Source organism: Neolamprologus brichardi, chromosome 2, assembly GCF_056152115.1.
Source record: "Neolamprologus brichardi isolate AB-2024 chromosome 2, ASM5615211v1, whole genome shotgun sequence".
NCBI classification, from domain to species: domain Eukaryota; kingdom Metazoa; phylum Chordata; class Actinopteri; order Cichliformes; family Cichlidae; genus Neolamprologus; species Neolamprologus brichardi.
Genome location: NC_142105.1, coordinates 8,926,405 through 8,945,492, shown reverse-complemented (window position 1 = coordinate 8,945,492; position 19,088 = coordinate 8,926,405). Strand labels below are relative to the sequence as shown.

General features: G+C 42.5%; 1 protein-coding gene across 3 annotated transcripts in view; it reads left to right on the top strand.

The window, feature by feature from the left end:
• The window catches only part of LOC102775638 (transcription factor COE3), a 143,095-nt gene that overhangs the window by 26,258 nt on the left and 97,749 nt on the right, over window positions 1-19,088 (top strand). For all 3 annotated transcript variants that reach the window (XM_006797614.3, XM_006797615.3, XM_035910662.2), the window contains 2 exons: window positions 3,003-3,076; window positions 13,832-13,900. In XM_006797614.3, the coding sequence (XP_006797677.1) occupies window positions 3,003-3,076; window positions 13,832-13,900 (143 nt within the window). The remainder of the gene's footprint in view (window positions 1-3,002; window positions 3,077-13,831; window positions 13,901-19,088) is intronic.

The following is a 19,088-nucleotide window of genomic DNA, read 5'->3' as shown; positions in this document are numbered from 1 at the left end:
CGGGAGGTGTTTGTGCTCCTTTTGGAAAATATTTCTGAGCTCAAATAACTCTTATTTAACCCTCTCAGGCTCAAATTAAACTTTTTGTTGCTAATGCACAACCAAGTCCTGCAGTGGTACTCCTGAGTAAAAAAAACTCATAAAATATGTATGTGGGGTAATCAGGTTGTTAGTTTTTAACTGTTGCAAATCGGCAACGCCTGCCTCGAGAGGGTTAAGAAATGTTCAGCACACGTTTCTCACGTCGCCTTAAGCAAACTGTTGTGAAGACTTCTTCAATGTAGGCCTCGTCTTCCTGTTTTCAACTTTTTGTAAAAATCAGCCTCCTCTTCTAAAACAAGTCTTAATGTGCTCCAAATCGTTCACACCCCAGGTTCATGATTTTCTCCTTAAGCTTTTTATATCTTTGGAAACCCCACGTTTTAAAACTTTCACTGACAAACAAATTTGTAACTTAATGACATGCTCCCTTTATAAAACATGCATCAGTGCTTGAATGACAAAAACTATGCAGAGAATGAGAAACACTTTAAAGCGACATGTAAACAGCGTTTTTAGTGTCACTGCACACACACACTCACTCTGACGGCTGCTGAACTTTAATCTGAAAAACAGTCGTTTTTGTTCTCAAAGTTTTTTTGTGAAATATTTACTCAGAACAAAATTTTAATAAAAATACTCAGTCCTGCCCAAAACATCTCACCTTTTCCAAATATTCACTTTCTAATAAACAACATTATTTTTTCCAAAACGGCCTCATCCTCACTTTTTAAACATGTGAACGTCTGAAAATGTCTGAGGTGTGTCCCCGCAGAAAGGGGACATTAACCTGCAAATAAGCATGAAAGTGGACATGCAGTCATGCACTCACAGGACTCATGCATCAGGAATGATGATGTATAAATATCGACCACCAGTTCTGTGTGTGTGTGTGTGTGTCCCTGATGCAATCCACATCCCTCCTGGTCAAACTGGAGCGTTTTAATCCAGAGGAACAGAGCCAGGATTGGGATCAATAATGCAGAAGTGGTCGTTATCCTAAAAGTATGGTCCCCCAGGGTGTGTGTGAGTGTGTGTGTGTGCAGGGTGGAGGTCTGTTTTGACTATAAAGGTGGATGAGGTAGCAGTAGGTCATCGCAGGAAAAAAGAAAAGAGGAGGAGGAGGGGTGAGGACACACACCCGTGTGCTTTTAGTGGAGTTCATTTACAACAACCAGGGTATTACAAAAACCACACACATTTCTGCTTCTGTCTCTGTGAGGGCCCTCTCTGAAATAAAGGAGTCCCATCACGGTGAAAATCAGGCAGAGTCAAACCCAAGCCCTCAAACCCGCACTGATGCCCTCTCCTTCCAAAAACGTCCCCATAAAGACGTGGGTCCCCACAAACACCCATATACGAGTACAATCGCACACCTAGCCCTACTCACAGCGGTCATCCGTCATCCAGACTCTGACACGACAGCTCTGCGGGGGCGAGGAGGAGGGAGAGTGGAGGATGAGGAGGGGGGCTTCATCCTGGGGCGCCACCCGCCATCTGGCAGGGAATTCTGGGAAGGCCAGAGGAGGCTGAGACCACCAAAAGGGGAGGTGGTGGGAGGTGTGAATGGTTGGAGGCCATGTTTGACTTTATTACTGGTGCAGACTGTGGATAGGCAGAGGGGGATGACAAAATAAAAGGAACACCTGCACACATCTAAATATCAGCTGATCAGATTGAAGCTGAGACGGATGTACGGCAGGAAAGCGATGAATGCTAGTATACAGACTGAACTAGTTTAAATGGTTGGGTTTTTTTCTTTGCTTTTGCATTTGCTGCCACCTATATCGGTTCGGCTTACGGGGGCAGCAGAGATGCCCGGCCGCCTTCTCCAGCTCTTCTGGAGAAACATGGAGGCATTCCCGGATCAGCCGAGAGATGTGATCTCTTCTTCATGTCCTGAGGTCTTCTCCCTGTAGGACATGCCTGAAACACCTCACTGACGAGGTAAAAAGAGGAGTCTTGGGTAGATACTGAAGCACCACAACTGCTTCCTTTTTGGAGTCCCTGACAAATGACTGAGCTCCTCACTCGGTGTCTGAGGCTTCGGAGGAAGCTCATTTCAGCCGCTGATATCTGCAGTTTAACTTTTAGGTTCCTGCCCACTGCTTCTAGCCTTAGAGGTAGTTCGACTGGTAGTTCGACTGGTAGTTCGACCAGCTCTCTCTTCACCACAGATCTCAAGAGGCAGAGCTGGTGATTCGATCCCTGGCTGCTCCAGTCTGAATGCCAAATACCTTTTGGGCAAGATACTACCCGACGTTGCTCTCTGATGCGTCCATTGGAGTGTGACTATATGTGAATTTTAAGTAGAAAGTGCTTGTGTGAATGCGACGTGTTGTTTATAGTACTTTGATTTCCCCAATAGAGTCGAGAAGCGCTTTATTAGAACTAGTTTATTTATCATTTACCACAAAGGCCCAGTAATTCGTTCCCATCACTGCAGATGCTGTGACAATCTCCCGCCTTGCCTCGCTCGTGAATAAGACTCTGAGGTACTTGGACTCTCCCACAGTAGGCTCCAGGGTAGGGTGCCCAGTTCACCTCTGACCACCACCCAGTGGGGTCCTTCAAGGTCTGATCCCAGTTGCTAAAACTGGTTCCCAGCTGGTTTTATTCAGTTCAGAGTCTGGATGATGATGATGATGATGATGAGTCTGGTTAAATTTCCTTAAGCCCAGTTTAACTTTTGAATGTGAAAACTGGTTACCTCATAAGCAGATATATTTTTGACAGAGTTTGGTTCTTTTAACTAGTTTAACTCGTTTAACATATTCAGCTAAAATGCATCATTCACAATGAGCTGATTTGTCTTGTTTTGTTTAACAGTTCTTTACCCATTTGCAGATTTGTACTCTGTGGGAGGAAAAATAAATGAGATTGTAGGCCGTACGATTTCATGTGAGGAGTTTTAAGGAGATGAGTTCTCTGTCGTAATCAGCTGTTTGCTTCTGTCCCATCAGCCCATCCTGTATGAAGGACAGGACAAGAACCCGGAGATGTGTCGCGTCCTCCTCACCCACGAGATCATGTGCAGGTAAGATAAGACAGATGTGACAGATGTGCTGTCTGTTCACGGATTCAGCGCTTGGCTCAGCGGCACTTTGGCAGGAGAGCAGGCGGCAGTTTCTGTCAAACCTGTGACTTTTTAATTTGTGTTTTTGTTCAGGCTGAAGCATGGTTTAATAACAGTGCAGTGTAATTATCTCCCTGCAGTGTGTGTGTGTGTGTGTGTGGAGTGTTAATTATGCTTGCAGAGGAAGTGCGTGCTTGTTAGATTGTGATATTTAAACCGAAAGATGATTGGATAATGGAGAAGTTTAGATGTGAAGAAGAGTTTTTGTCTCTGAGAGAAGAAGGTGTTTAAAATGTAAATAACTGATCAAATTTAAACAACTGAATAACAGAATTTTGTAGGTGTGTCCAAAAACAAAGAAACTGCTAAATAACCGAACTGCAACCAAATAACGAGGTATACACACACGCTAATGTGCTGATGTCACCGGCTGGGCGCAGCCCCTTGGCAGGCTTCTAGAAGCCGGCCAATCACAAATAAGCAGGCTTAATGAGTACAGTAGAATATAAATAAGGATTATTTTTGAAATGTGAATCATGCAAAGCTGCTCTAAAAGAGTCCAAGAAGGAAAATAAAAAGCTGGAAGTCATTATTATTGTCGATTAGATTTGGGCATAATTTCTATGGAATGATGTATTCATTTTTTTGTTATATGTTAGATTAAACTCTCCAGAGGAAATGAAAACACTCAACTTTGGGAATGTTAAGCGTTAATCTTTTGGAGGCCTCTCCAAGCCCAGAGTTTGAGTGGTGTATGTGCTTTTTCTAGGACAAATATCATCTTCAGATTTTGTGAACACGTTAGTCAGTTCATTAAGTTAATCAGAAAAAGACTCATTTTGCTATAAAAATGTCCAGACACCTTTTCCAGCAGTTTTCTGGCAATTTCATCTTTGCTTAAAATTCTATAAATAAATTCTTTACTAAAAATATTAGAGAATTTGTCTCTCAATGTGAATCTGTCATTAAAAATTATATTGTTATTTACATTTAGAACACATTATTTATCTGCCTTTATCTAAACATGCAGCCTTAGGACCTGGTTTTAAAAAAATGCGGCAAGATTTGAGCACAATCCCAAAATAGTGTTGTTAATTTTACAGGTAATTCACAAAAGTTGAGCTGTTTTTCAAAATGAGTGTAGTTGGTTCAGTGTCAGGCATCAAAACAAAAACAAAAAACACAAAAAACTAATTTAACACTTGAGAAATGCTGCAGATTGCAAACCGCATGAAAACATGTCCTAATGATCAGATGTTTGTCTTTGGTCGGTGACAACTTTCTTATTGTGTGACCGTTACTCGGTTAGCTGTAAGTTGGCTAGTTGTGCTAGGCTAATGTTTGAGTTGCAGGAGAGTTGCTTGTGTTATTGATAATATGTAATTGTACATTTCTGTGCACTCACCTCTGAGTCCCACTGTCCCTGGGGGGGTGGGCCAGCCACTGAAACAGACTGGCGGAGGTGGCACAGAAGCTTTCTGACTTAATTTGTTTCTCCATCTAATAAATGAACCTATGTTAGATGAAAATGCACTATGCCCAAAATCCAATCACCTGTCTAACCTCAAAAAACAGCATTAAAATTCAACCATTTTCAACGATTTCAAGCTCCTGTGTGAGCCCTGTATATAACACAGGTTTATAATAAAATTTGTATTTGTTTGGGTGTCGTTTTCTTGGACGTTGTGAAATTCATTTTACTTTTACACAGTGAGGGCATTTAAAAATGTTTTACAGGATGTAGATTTGATGATGGTTTTACATCAGAATTTAGTTTCACTTTTACATTTTTATTTGAATTCTTAATTTTCTTCATATTTTAATCTGTACCTAAATTGTATATTTTAAATATTGTGTATGGATTTGGTTTCCGTTGTGTTTTCTAGTTTCTGCTTTCATTCTAGTGGCAGCTTTGTGCCTGAATATATTTTCTTTTCTTCCCTTTTTGAGGTATTTTGTAACTTTAAAGGTACTCCTGTACAGCTTTTTGTTATTCGAGGTTGTATTGATAAAGTGTGTGTGTACATTTGTTGGCCTGAACGCTCTGTGTGTGTTTTTGTGAGAGGAAAAAAGAGCAGCTGTTGGGTTGTTGTTCATCACACCAATCAACACGTTTCCTGCCCTGCGTGTCTCTGCTGTCGTCTGTGAGTTAATGGTTTTACTGGTTCAGACCGAGGAGTGAAGAACAACCATAGTGTGTGTGAGTGTGTGTGTGTGTGTGTGTGTGTGTGTGTGTGTAGCATGGTGAAAATAGGACACACAAACACACAAATATATAAATACATCTGAATCTGAAGTGTCAGTTGGAGCTCCAGCAGCCTGTTTCTCCACATGTAGGAAAAAAAAATCATCATTTTTGATGGTTTATATTTATTTATTGCTTCCCAGTGTGAATAAACTGGTTAATGTGGACATAATATCCTTTTATAACTTTTTAGGGGCAGTGAATTGGTGAATGAATGAATAAATTAGTTTACATGTTAACTAGTCTGTTTGTAGAGTTAACTAGTAGAGTTTAGGTGTACTACAATAAACTGGCTCATCTGGGATAAACTGAGCCAAATGTGTTCCACAAGCTGGTTTACATTAAAACAATAAAGGGAATAGATTGGATTCATTGTTTTAATAAATTAGTACATGCAGTATATTTGGACTTAACTAGATTGTCAGTGTATAATTTTGTATAAATCCGGCTGTATTAACTGACTTAGGCCTTAGTGCCAAGGACCTGGAGACCAGTCACTGATAGATAAAACTTTCCTAAATGGCTGGAGACCGGTTGCTGGGGTTAATGATTGTTACATCTTTAGGGAAAAAAATCTTGAAGGGAAACTCTTTCTGTTTCCACTTTTCACAGCTTCACCAGCTTGGTGAGTATTTTGTGAATGCCTGCAGAGAAGTTTGTGTCTTCCATGCAAACTATGGATGACTGCAGCTTTCTGCTGGCAACCAAAGCGAGGTTTTGGTGCAGGACCCTCTTAGCGACTGACTGCTAGCAACCTCCAGTCACCACTTGCCAGCTGGGAATGCACATTTTTCCTTTCACTTGGTTGCCAGGGTGTCACCAATCAGGCTACAGACCTTGGTGAATGAGATTATGAGTGTGCTGCAGTATACAGTAATAGTCCAGTAACGTTGTAATCTGCTCAGTAAACTGGACCAAATGTACAGCGAGTCAGTTTACATGGGCAGTGAACTGGTTTTACATAGTAACAACTTTGTATGAACCTGAACAGTTTTTTTTCAAAATTTTTAAATTAAGTAATCACTCAGTTCATGTTTGCATAAAATTTTAGCCATCATAACATTTGAATAAATTGGTGCATATTTGGAGTAAAATAGTTGGTGTAAATCTGGAAAAGACGGGCCTAGCTACCTGTCCTAGGTGTGCAGTTTTGTTGGTGGACATTAAACTGAGTTATCTATAAAATAAAAAGAGCCAAATGTGCAAAAAGTTTATCTAGAAGTGGTTTGGGAAACTGATAACTTTAAAATCAGTTTAAATATGTGGTAAAGTGGGTTAAATTGGGTGCACACTGTTAAGATGTTTAATAAATAGGTAAAAATGGTGTAAACCTTAATGTAAAGTGTACACATGTGTGGTGAGTTGGTGCAAATCTGAAAATAAAATTGACAATGTTAACCTGCTTTAGTGTGCAGTGTGTATAGTAATCTGGGTCATCTTTAGAGTAAACTGGGCAAAAACAGCAACAGCTCAGAATGGAACTTGTTTAAATGTTTAGTGGTGGTTTTCAATCTGTTAAGATGTTACTAAAAAAGTTAAAAATGGAATAAACAGGTTTAAATGTTTGTTGGATTGGTTTACACAGTGAGCAGAAAACTCAGTTTGTACCATTCAGTTGAACTTGAAGCGGTTAAAACAAGAACAGGTCTGACATTTTCGACCTTGCATCCGCCTCCTGCTCTGGCGTTTATCTCTCCCGCTTTTTCAGCCAGACTTGAGTATCTGTGAACTTCCCTTCTGCTCTCACTTTTTATCGAGCTCACTTCCCCCTGCGAGATTCCGTCGATACGAGCTTCATTTCCATAACGACGGCTGGCTGTCGGCGTCTCTGAGCTTCAGTCATTATGTGATTGAGTGCGATTATTAACCAGCTTTCCCCCTGATGGATGTTGTGTTTCCATTCACTAATGAGTGAGGCATCAGAGACTGCCTCGCTGTTTCTAACACACGCTCCGTGTTTCTCTGCCTCCATGGCCCCAGGTGAGGTCGTCTTTATGGGCGTCCCCATTGGTTTGTCTACCTGGATGCTGCACCTTTGGGTGTAGCACCTGCTGCAGGATGTTACCCTCTAATGTTTTTTTTAAATAGAGACCTTCTCTGGGTTTCTTCGGGTCTTAAAGTAGTTAGGTTTTCTAGGAAAACCTGAAAAGACGTGAAATAGTCAGTATTTACATTAAACTGAGCTATTGTTTTAGACCTTAAAAAGCTGATATCTAGTCATTCTTTTTTTCCCCCCTCATAAATCTTGAAGAATGCAGCAAAAATGAAAGAAATGAATGCTCTTGGTAGTGAATTCTAGGCCTCATCATCCTACTTTTTGCTGATATCCTTCTCATGTTGGTCAGTATGTTGATGAAACTGGTATTAGATCTGATTTGAGCCTATGTTTAGGTTTTAAACCTGCCTAAAACTCTGAAAAAGAAACATTATGCTCTCACTGCTTGAGTTGTTGGTTACTAACAGATTTATATTTTATATACATTTAACAGTCATGTAGAAAACAAACCTTTTTCATGCACTTTAATCATACAAGAACCACCGAACTCAGAAATTGTCACTGAGATAGTGACAGTGACAGAGCATCACTCTGTCCAGTTACGCGCTACACTAATGGTGTCACAGCTTTGTTATTCAAGCATGAAAACAAATCCCAGCCTAAGTAACTGAATGTTTTAGTCCCTTCATCCTGTAAACCTGGAGAACATCCAGCCAGGATGCTACAGCATCAGTGCAAAATACAGCACATATCCAACGGATGCACTAATTTGTACACGTAAATATTAAAATGAGGGACCCTCAGTCTGAACAAGAGTTTAAGTTAATAGTTACAGAGAAAACATCACAAACTCTCAAAAGTTTTGAGCTTTTGGGTTTGCAGTGGTGCAGATTTCCATGTGCTTGTAGTTTGAAGATGTTTGTGAAACACATTTCTGGATTATCTCTGGTGTGATTTGGTTTGTTCCTGGATTATCGCAGATTAAATTCTGGATTTTTATTCAGTTACTGAGTTGGAACTGGGTTTGGTGGTATCTGTTTTTCTGGAAGCCGCTCTGGGACACTGTCAGGTTTCCTTCATTGTGTGTTTGAGCTCTGACCTCGCCGTCATATTACCGATTCACATTAGCCCTTCTTAAACTGATCTCTGCAATCACAAAGCAGCGAGAAGCAGTGAGAAGCAGGCGCTGCAGCGGCAGCCAGGTTGGCACTGTGGCATTGCCAGCAGGCTCCCGGAGGCTCGCCAGCTCCGGGCCGCTCGCCTCGCCTCGGCTCGCCTCGTTGGCTGCCAGGCTTCGGGCGATGCTGAGGAAAACCTGCTGCCGCGCTCACAGAGGAAGGTGGCGTCCAGGCCGGGCTGGAGCGAATCAGCGGGCCTGGCGGCTGCTGAGGTTTTCCAAGCCTTTGGGTAATTACAACACTTGCCCTTTGAAAGCGAGCCCTGCATCCCCGGCCCGTCCCACTCTGTGTTATCTGGATGCTGTGATCCTAGTGACGCAGTGGGAATCGCTGTTTATTTTCCTTCTGTGTGTGTGTGTGAGAGAGAGAGAGATAGCAGCACCGACATGCCTGGACAAACCTTCTCTTTGTGGCTTAAGTAGATTCCACTTGTGGTGACGTCTGAAGTGGCGAGGAGGAGCAGCCAGCGGTAATGATGCTTGTGTGGCCTGTCTGAGGCTCGCCGGCCAAACTGGCTCCTGTGGCTCCAATGTTTTTGGTGGCCTGAGAGAGAGAGTGTGTGTGTGTGTGTGTACGTGTACGACCAATCTCTCTCTGCAGCAGGGACGAGCTCTCGCCGCCAAATGAGTGACAGCAGCAACACCACACACACTGTTTATTTTATTTTAGCCACACACACACACACACTCAGCCCCTCTCAGGTCTGTGTGTGTTGTTCCTCGCAGTCATTAGCCGGCCGTGGTGTTAGCCTGTTTGCGGCCCGGGGGGAAACGTCATTAGGGCGATATTGTGGACGCTCAGCCAAGGTTTGTTTTCGTCTTTGGAAAGGGGCCCCAGGTCCCTGGAGGGGCCCCGGCAGTGCTCCTGGGGTCCAGTTTGTTTATAACACTTCTTTGGCAGTTTGGAGGAGGTTGTCACCACAGCAGCACCAGTGGGTTTCCAATGCTAATTGGTCTCCTGGAACTTTCACTAATGGCTCCAAGTAGCTGGGGGAATAAATTATTGTGGCGCGTTCTATGGCAACAGTCACACGTCCATACAGAGACACAAACACGGCACTCGGTTTATGATTTTTCTGTACTTAGAGATCAAACGGTGTGATAAATGATTCATAAAGCGACTCATTTGGCATTCGCAGCCTCGATTTGACGCTTGTTTGTCAAATGGCAATTTGATTCAGGACAGCATGGGGCGAACGCAGGACGTCACGGGTCATATGCAATATGATTAATTTTTAAGAATTACCGGAAGATATGTTAATGACCCTCGCAGTGATAAGAGAAAAGCATTGTGCAGAGCAGCTTGTCAGAAGGAAGAAAATTAGATCTCGTGTCGGGATCGTGTTGTTATTTTAATGATAGATGGATCGCTTGTGTCAGATTTTTTCATATTTGCATTTCAGAAAGCTCGAGCTCGCCATTGTAAATTAATTTTGACAAATATCTGAACGTTTCTGTCTCATTGTTGGCTGAAAAATGTCCTTTGAGGCGGAGAAACTGGGAGTGATACCGAGCTGCAGCTTAAAAGTACGCTGAGCTTAAATGTAAGAAAAAGTGCAGCATTTTAATGTTTTTGTACTGAATGTGAAGCTTATGTTAAAGTTTCAGTCCACTGGAATATAAGTTATGCAAACATGAACTGAGTGATTACAACAGGGATCTCAAAAATAAGGCCCGGGGCCCAGAATTGGCCTGCACAACACTCCAATTTGGTCCACTGGATGGCTTTGAAAAATGCAAAGATCTGAAGGAGGAGAATTATTTTAGACGTTTAACTGTATTTTCATAATTTTTATAGCTTCTCCTGCTGATAATGACAGGAATGGTCTATTTGATGGTCTGTTGTCCGATAAACATCATTGTTCACATTCCTCATATCATTATGTTCTAACACAGCGGTCCCCAACCTTTTTTGTGCCACAGACCGGTTTATGTTCGGCAATATTTTCGCGGACTGGCCTTTAAGGTGTCGCGGATAAATACAACAAAATAAAACCAGTAACAGTACCAAAAAAATTAATATTATTCATAACACACGGGAAAAGACCCAGGGAAACCGAGTTAACGATAAAAACGATTAAAAAAATAACGCTAAAAACCCTGAAATCATAAATTTCACACCCGAGCCTCAACTCTCGCAGCCAAACGACTCACGGACCAGTACTGGTCCATGGCCTGGGGGTTGGGGTTTGCTGTTGTAGCAGATGATTTGTGTTTATTTTTACATAAAATGGTCAAGGTCACGTTTATTTCTATAGTACATTTAAAAGAACCAAAGCCAAAGTGCTTCACAGGCAGGAAAAAAGAGAAAAAAAAAAGAAAAATGAAACAATTACAAGATGCTAAAGTTTGGCTTGAATTAAAGACAGCAGAAATGAGTCTTCAATAAACATTTACATGCAGAAACATTTGGGGCGGTTCTAATATATAATTCCAGTATTCCAGAGACTTGGCGCAAAAGATCGGTCAGCTAAACGGTAACCCGATTTACTCTCTTAAAAATAATCCATAAGCCAACAAGGTGAAGCTAAAACCGGAGTAACACGTTCTCATCTCAGATGCATCATCTCATCTGAGCTAAACGTCGAGCAGTGGGGTTTTGTCTTCCCAAATCAAAAGCATGACTGACTCTTTCCAAGACAGTATGAGGAGGATGGGCCAACAAACCCAAGTGGAAGCAAAAAGTTTTTACATGTTTATCAACATGCAATGTGTTAGCAAGAACACGTAAATTCATCCCTGTTGTGAAATTCAAAGATCGGACTCCACATTTGTTGTTGTCTTCAGATTTCAGAAATACTTCACTTTGATTTTTAAACGTGTGCCGCGGTTCCATCTGCCTCTCGGCTCTTTTAATTAATTAAATATGAAAGTATTTATTCATACTGTGTAGTCGTTGTTGCATGTAAAACACTTTGTGTCGCCTTGTTGTTGAAAGGTGCTCTACAAATAAACTGGCCTTGCTCGGCCTCCCCTCTGATTGGTAGAGGTTGAACATGCAGCCTGAGAGGAACGCCTGCAGGCACTGCTTAGGGCAGTAAAAACACTTTAACATCCTCTGCATGTTTTCATGAAAAATAAAAATATTCACAGTCAATATCCTCAAAAAAAAAAGGCACATGAGTGAACGCCACAAATGTTATTCATTATTTCTGTTGATTTACTGACTGTTTATTAAAAACTTATTTTGCTGGTTTAGTTTGAACTCTGAGCCCTAAATCGACTTTGTCCACCTTTTGTAGTAATTAATACCAACTACAAATGAAAACAACAACACATCCCTCTGAAAAAAATAATACTATAAATGTACATTAAAGTGCTGTAAACCCAATCAGCTCTGCAGCACCTCTCCTGCAGTTTGTATTTGCAGCTGATCAGCTTCCAGCCCTCGCAGCTTCACCCCGTTGAAGGCTGCGTGAGAGGTCACTGAAGCGTCCTTCTTCTCATTTCTCGCTCCTAACCCTAACCCTAATAGGGCAGCTTTGCCTCTCGCTTTAAGACTTTAAGACTCTCTAAAAAAAACTCACCTTGCTCTGATTGGCCAAGTTCTGAAAGCCCCCAGAAGGGCAGCACACAGTGCTTTGAGAGCTACACTGGCTTTTGTGAAATGTTTAAATATTAAAGAGACAGGATGGCGACACCACCCTGTCCTCATCCCCAGGCCGTCACGTAGCGCAACCCTTAGTGCCATGGTTACGAACACGGTGTGACGCGTCAGGATGCCGGGATATCCAATTACAACCTTTCACCACGTAAAGATGTCATTCAGCCTGTTCTCGTCCCAGGGATGTGGCTTTGGTTTGGTTAACTTACGTCAGGGCGTCCTTTGAATTAGGGCCTGAATCGGTGCTCGTTTCTCAGCGAGTACTCGTTAACCGACTAGGTTTTAATGCCGTAAACAACGAGTGGAAGTGAAAGAACTGCAGAATGCTAAAGGTCCAAACAGGAAGTGTACCACAACCATCCCTCCAGCCTCCTTATGAGGACTTTGCACATGTGCAAACCTGGCCGTTGTCCCTGTGGCCATATAGATGGATATGACACGTGAGGGTGAACAGATTTAACCACAATCTTTCCAAAGCGTAGTCACTGTATTGTATTTTCACCCTGTTTTGTCTTTTTTCTTATAGAATTATTTTAATATTTAAACCTGACGGTGGTTTTTGGCCTGATTCTTTGATCTCGTCCGTCCCATAACATCTGCATCACATTATAAATAAATTTGATTGGATATCAATATTCAGATCAGTCAGTACTGATGTACATTCCCTACCTGACTGCACACCTCACGATGCATTCACTGATGGCCTCCAGCCGTCAGGACATTTGGACGCTTCGTCATTCAGACAGTTTCCTGCAGTTTCAGTGTGTAAACGTCTGCAGCGGCGTCTCATCCGTCCATCCATCTGATGGATATTAATGTGCCGGGCTCAGCCGACTGCTGTTCTACATGCCACACTGACCCACCACACCAAAAGTCTCATTTGGCTCCACCCGTCCCCCACCCTGCAGAGCTGAAGTAGAAATCCAGCGCTCCCTCCGGATGCCTGCACAGACTCTGGACGGGCTACTGGCTCGTTTAATTTTGGAGTCTGCGGCCGCTTGGATGAAACACCAGCCGCTTCGCCCTCTGGCTACCTGGACGGCTGTTTGGCGAGGCGCCCTTTGGTTGGCTGGCTGGTTGTCAGGGCGATGGCACCGGGGAGGGTGGGGGTGCTTCCATTGCTGGGTATCATCCAACTGTTAGTGACCTTGGCTTGGACCCCACCCAGCTGGACTCAGCTGTGTGTCTGTCTGTGTGTCTGTGTGTGTGTGTATCTGACACCAACCTGCTTTTCAAAATAAAAGTTTTTCCGGATAGCTGGGTGGATTTATTTTAGAAGCAGATTATTAACTAATAATATATATATTTTTTAAAAAAATCTATATTTCTTCACAAATTTGGTTGAAACTACAGATAAAGTTATTTAAAGAGAACTTATTTTCTTAACATCCCCTGCAATTAAGCGTCATTTTTGAATATGGTTTGAATTATTTTATTTCCCTGTTCTCTCTTTTATGACTCATGTTCAGCAATTTGTGAAAAACCTGAAACTGAATTTGCATTTTTTTTAACACTACTGGTGACTTGTTGGAACAGTCCACTGAGCTCAGCGAGCTGTGAATGTGAAGATCACTGATGGTTTTACTAATTTTTAAAGGTTAGAGAGGCTCATTGACCTGCACCTGTTTTGGGTAACGTTTAAATCTGTTACTTTTTCAAGTCGTGTTAACTCAGTGTGTCTTTTCCTTTCACAGCCGGTGTTGTGACAAGAAGAGCTGCGGAAATCGCAATGAGACGCCCTCTGACCCCGTCATCATCGACAGGTAGGAACTGTTCTGATTTTCTTTCTGCTGCTGTGTCTGGTTCAAGTTTCTGGCTCAGTTTGTGATGCTCATGAACATCAGGAGTGATCGCACAGTGAGGAGTCTGGCGTTTATGATTGGACGTTGGTTTAGTCTCCTGCTTGCGATCGCGAATCGTTTCTTTGACGTCTAATTGCACAGTCGGCGTAAAGCTGGCTGTCACCGAGTATAAATGGAGGGAATCAGTTGTTTGATTATCTCTAGTTGCTGCAAGTGAACGCAGCGCAGTGCAAACTGCAGGTCAGGGTTACTTCTATCCAGCAAACAGGATTAAATACACTTTTGGTTTATTTGCTTCTCACTGTGAATGTCTTACTTCTCATTCATCAATAGCAGCCATCAGTTAGGCTGATTTTTAGAGATTCAATCTAACTTCAGTCCTGTTTTTTTCCCAGAAATCTGCATCTCTCCGCCTTCAGCAAAAGTTTGAGTTGTTGTTGTAATTGTTTGTGTATGCAGGATATTAAACTCGGCCCACTTGTCTCGGTCCTTTCGTGTGGAAATCATGTGGTAATGTACGAATGAGGCTTCGATGGGATTATGGTGTTAAAGTACCAATCTTTCTGTTTTTGTAAAGGGAGAAAAAAAACTTCTACGGGACACATTTTTCTAAAATGGGTTAGACCTAACACTGATGGATTAGTCCTCAGTGATGTTTAGAGATGTTTTGCATCTCTAAAGCACAACTTGTCCTGCAGTGGAAGAATTTTTGAGCAAAAAAAGTCTTAAAGACGTAAATGTTGCTGTGGATGAAGGATCAAAGATGTGACTTTCACCCTGGAGACTGGGGTTTGTGTCCCTCAAAACCAGAAATAGATGTATGTATTTCTAGACTTGGAGCTTGTTATGTTTTCAGATTGGGAAAAAAAGTTTTTGGTGGAATTTGGTTTGTTAGATGTCTGTTAGGTCCCTTAAAATACAACATTCATACATATTAAAAATAATTTATGGTAGAAAGACTGAAAACACTGAGTTGTTTATTTTAATGAGATGGTCAGTTCTCTGCTGTTTTTACAGGTTCTGCTTAAGTAAAGAATATCTTACATTTTTATTCAGAAAATAAATTGTGAAAGTGGCAAATGAAAACCCCATGTAGTGGTGCGTTTAAGGACACCGACGTTTAAGAACTGATAGCTGAATGTTCAGCAGAAAAAGAAGCTTTAAAAAGAATAACGTGAAACTTTTTGTGAGGCGATTTTTATGCAAATTAGCCTGCAGGGAGGTAAGGTTAAGATCACATAAAATGTTTGCATGTATGAACCTCTCGCACATGTTGATGCAATCCAGCTGTGCTCTCTGTGCAGCTGTTGCTGGAATCAGTCGGATTTCTTTTGTTTCTTTCCTGCTTCTTCTGTTTTTTTGGCGTCTCACTTCTTTCTCACCTCTCGCTTCCGGCACGAGATGCCGCCGTGTGAATCGTTTAATCAACACCAGCAACGGCAAAATAACATTTACATGCTGCAGTACGAGTGCGAACTGGCGGCTGATCACAGGCTTCGGTTCGCGGCGTCTGCAGCTCTTTAAGACCTAAAGAGGTCCGGTAACGCTCCTTTTCTTTTATTCTCATCCATGAAAACGTACAGCTGGGAAACACTGACCCAAAAATGTGATTCAGTGCATGTCAATAAATTCATGCCCTCGGAAAAATACGTTGTTTTTTTTTTTTTCTGATTTTAAAACAGCAGCCGTGATTCCTTAATTTATTTTTCATCCAATGCCACATTAAAAAAAAAAACCCCTCCAGATCCAATCAGGCGCTCACAACCGCCAGCATCACAATCCTTTATTAACGCGGCGCTCGTCCTCACCGTCTAATCCCTCCGCCCTCGATGTCCTTGGAGTCGGCGGCTGTCCGTCACAACGCCTGGCTGCGATTGGTCGGGTCGCAGTGGTGGGAGCCAGTGACCTCAGAAGAGGTCAGGGGGGCCAGGACGGAGGGGGGAGGGGGGCCAGGACCAAGTCCATGTTGGCTCGTTAGAGAGGCCTTGGACCTCAGCCACACACACGCGCACACACACACATACAGGTGATGCACACTTCCATAGTGTGTGAGCTCTGACACACACATTTATAAGAGAAAACACACAAGTACACCCACAGTGACACTGACACACACACACACTGCTGTGTCCTCTCACCTCAGACTCTGTGTGTGTGTATGTGTGTGTGTTTAAAGGCTTTGTCACCTCTCCGTGTGTTTTGTCACACATGTGAAGGACTCTAATGTGTCCACCCAAACCTCAGGGTGAAATCTAAATCCTGTTTCAGACTTCTGCATTGACTCTTTGCAGAGCCGATGATGTAACATATCTAAATGTCCGGCGCCATTGGCAGCGTTCTTGCTCGTGCGTGGCGTTACTCGTCTTGTGTTCATGTCCCGTTGTTTATGCATTTTGGAGCCATATCTCGAGCCAACCACGATACAAACAAAATAAAATCTTTGCTCTATGTTGTGGTCTGGTCTTTAGAAGATATTTTTCCTCCACGTTTTTCCACTTTGTATATTCTGATACCTTCATCACCCTCCTTCCAGGAATTTGCTGCCACCTGTGAGTCCTAGAAGAATAGAATAATCCTTTAATTGTCCCACCAGGGGAAATTTGGTTGTAACAGCAGAAAAAAAGCACATGTACAAACAGAACAGGACACAGAACAGAAACAGCAAAAAAAAAAAATTACATCATGGACAATAGTTACAAAAACAGAGTACAGATAAAAATGGGAAACCCAGGTTGTAGTGTGCAGACAGAGCAGGGTACTGGAAGATGTTTAAATAATTAAGAATATTTAGAATATTTAGAAAAAGTACAGATTGTGCATTGTACCTGTGCACAATCCTTAAATTGATGCTATGATTATCATTGCTCATTTCAAGGCGGTGATTTTTATTCTGTCACTAATAAATTCAAAAACTCAGAGTGGTCTGCAGTTATGCACTGAAGCATTAAGTGCAGCCCTTCTAGAAGCAAGTTTTGACACTCAGCAGCCATCTTGGCTAACGCCTCTGGGCACTTACTTTGGATGGGGAGAGACCCTAAACTTCAAGGTCAGAGGTCACAAACAAATTGGGGTAACAAAACACTTTTATTGTAGGATCTTTACAGTAAAAAACAGCTTCAGTGGATTGTTGTTGTGATTTTCTTTTATGATGAATCAAGCTAATGTTAGCCAGCTAGCTGATAAACTTATCGGCCAACATTAGCCAGAATTCCAATTTCTTCTAATAAAGCCTATTTGAACCAAATAGGAATTTAACCAGTGGAATCTGAGCCTTATTTCTCCCAGTGAATGCTAGTATCTATCAGTATGTGCTGAAAAATTAGCTTCCCATTCCTTGAATTGCTGATTGTCTTCCAGTTCAGGTCACTTGGAGATTCAAAAGGTGGAAAAAGTGACTGGACCCTCGCAGGTTCCTCTGATCTCAAAATCCTAAACTTATACTGTAATCACAGGATATTACCTCTGGATCCCAAATCTGCCACATCTGTTATTTTTAAAGTTAAAAAATCCAGTGAAAAGAGATTGTTTCACGCAAATCAGAAGTCCTGTGAAAATATCAGTCCCGTGTGAATTGGCATCGCTGATTTTGGTCTGTTCATTTCTTATGTTGGTTTTTTTCTGCCTTTTTCCCGAGGCTGTAATAGTTTTAACATTTTGGGTGCAAATCCCTGAGGTTCATGGAAATCTATTGTTAGAAAGAGCGACTCCATTAGAAGAGCCAAAACTCGAAGGACGATGACATGGTGATCACAGATGCTGGTAGATTCACGTAAAACACACACGCTATCTTTTGCGAAACACAGACATGGACGTATAATTTCTAAATCACATGACGTCCCCTGGTTCTGTGACATCCTGACAAACTCTGGAAAATTATTTTCTATTTCCTGGATGTTTCTCTGCAGCCTGACCGCTTTAATTAGGACAGGACACTGATACTAGTCCACTAACCCAGGGAATACACACACACACACACACACACACACACACACACACACACACACACACACGCACACACACACACACACACACACACACACACACACACACACACACACACACACACATATGTGTGCAGACACACTGTCAGTCGTCTGCTGTGATTTACTGGAGCTTCGTTTGTCTCTGCATTTCAGCGCCTGTTAAAAAATGCAGGGATTTATTACTGTGACCCCCCTAACACACACACACACACACACACACACACACACACACACACACACACCTTTCGCTGGGGCGGTGGTGATGGTGCTTTAGTGTGTTTTTAGTGACCCATCATGCAAATGATGTAGCTACAGTAAAGCAGTTTAATGCTCAGAATCCACGTCTCACTGAAGTAAATCAAACGCTCCCATTCTTCTTGTTTTATGAGGAAACACGTCTTTTCATGTTTTTTTTTCTTCGTTTGCTTTGTCTTCACGCCTTTCTCTCGACCTTTTGTCTCCCTTCATGCCTCCATCACCTGTGAATAAAGCAGGCGAACGCCTCCTGCCTGGACCTCCTCGCTGCTGGGTCACTGTAACGTTTCACTGCCTGCAGGTTTTTGTGTTTAAAAGTTTGTTGAAAAATGCACAAAAATATATTCTAATAAAGTCGGTAGATTGCTCCTTAAATCTGGTCTGAACCTGAAGCTCAGTGTCAGCTGTGTGTGTGTGAGTGAATATAAATGTGCGGTGATGCGCCTCTCAGAGGTCGCTTTGTTTCCTTCGTTTACGGTTAATGGGTGAATCCTGCAGAGGCAGCAGAAAGCGGCGCTGACGGATCGCCGTAACACCGCTGCTATTACACGCTAATATTGCAATTAGATGGGTGGCCAAGTTGCCCGAGCGGGGCAATAAATTGCCGTAGAGTGTCAAAATGTACGAGGAGGCCGGGCTCTAATTACCCAGAGTGCACCTCTTCACCGGCCCGCGCCTCTGTCCTCCCCCTCCTCTTCAACCGTTTGACCATCGCCCTCCCCCGTTAATGGTCGGGCCTTACATGGAGGTCGTGACCCCCCCTCATCTGCACTTGTTCCTCTACAGCCATTTGCAGCTTTGATGTCATCTGTAGAGAGGTGAGTTTAGGGTGATGGAGAGCGACCTTTCACCTCCACAGAGGAAGAGGTGTTCTTTACAGCTCCATGACTTTATGTCTTCTTCAGCTGATG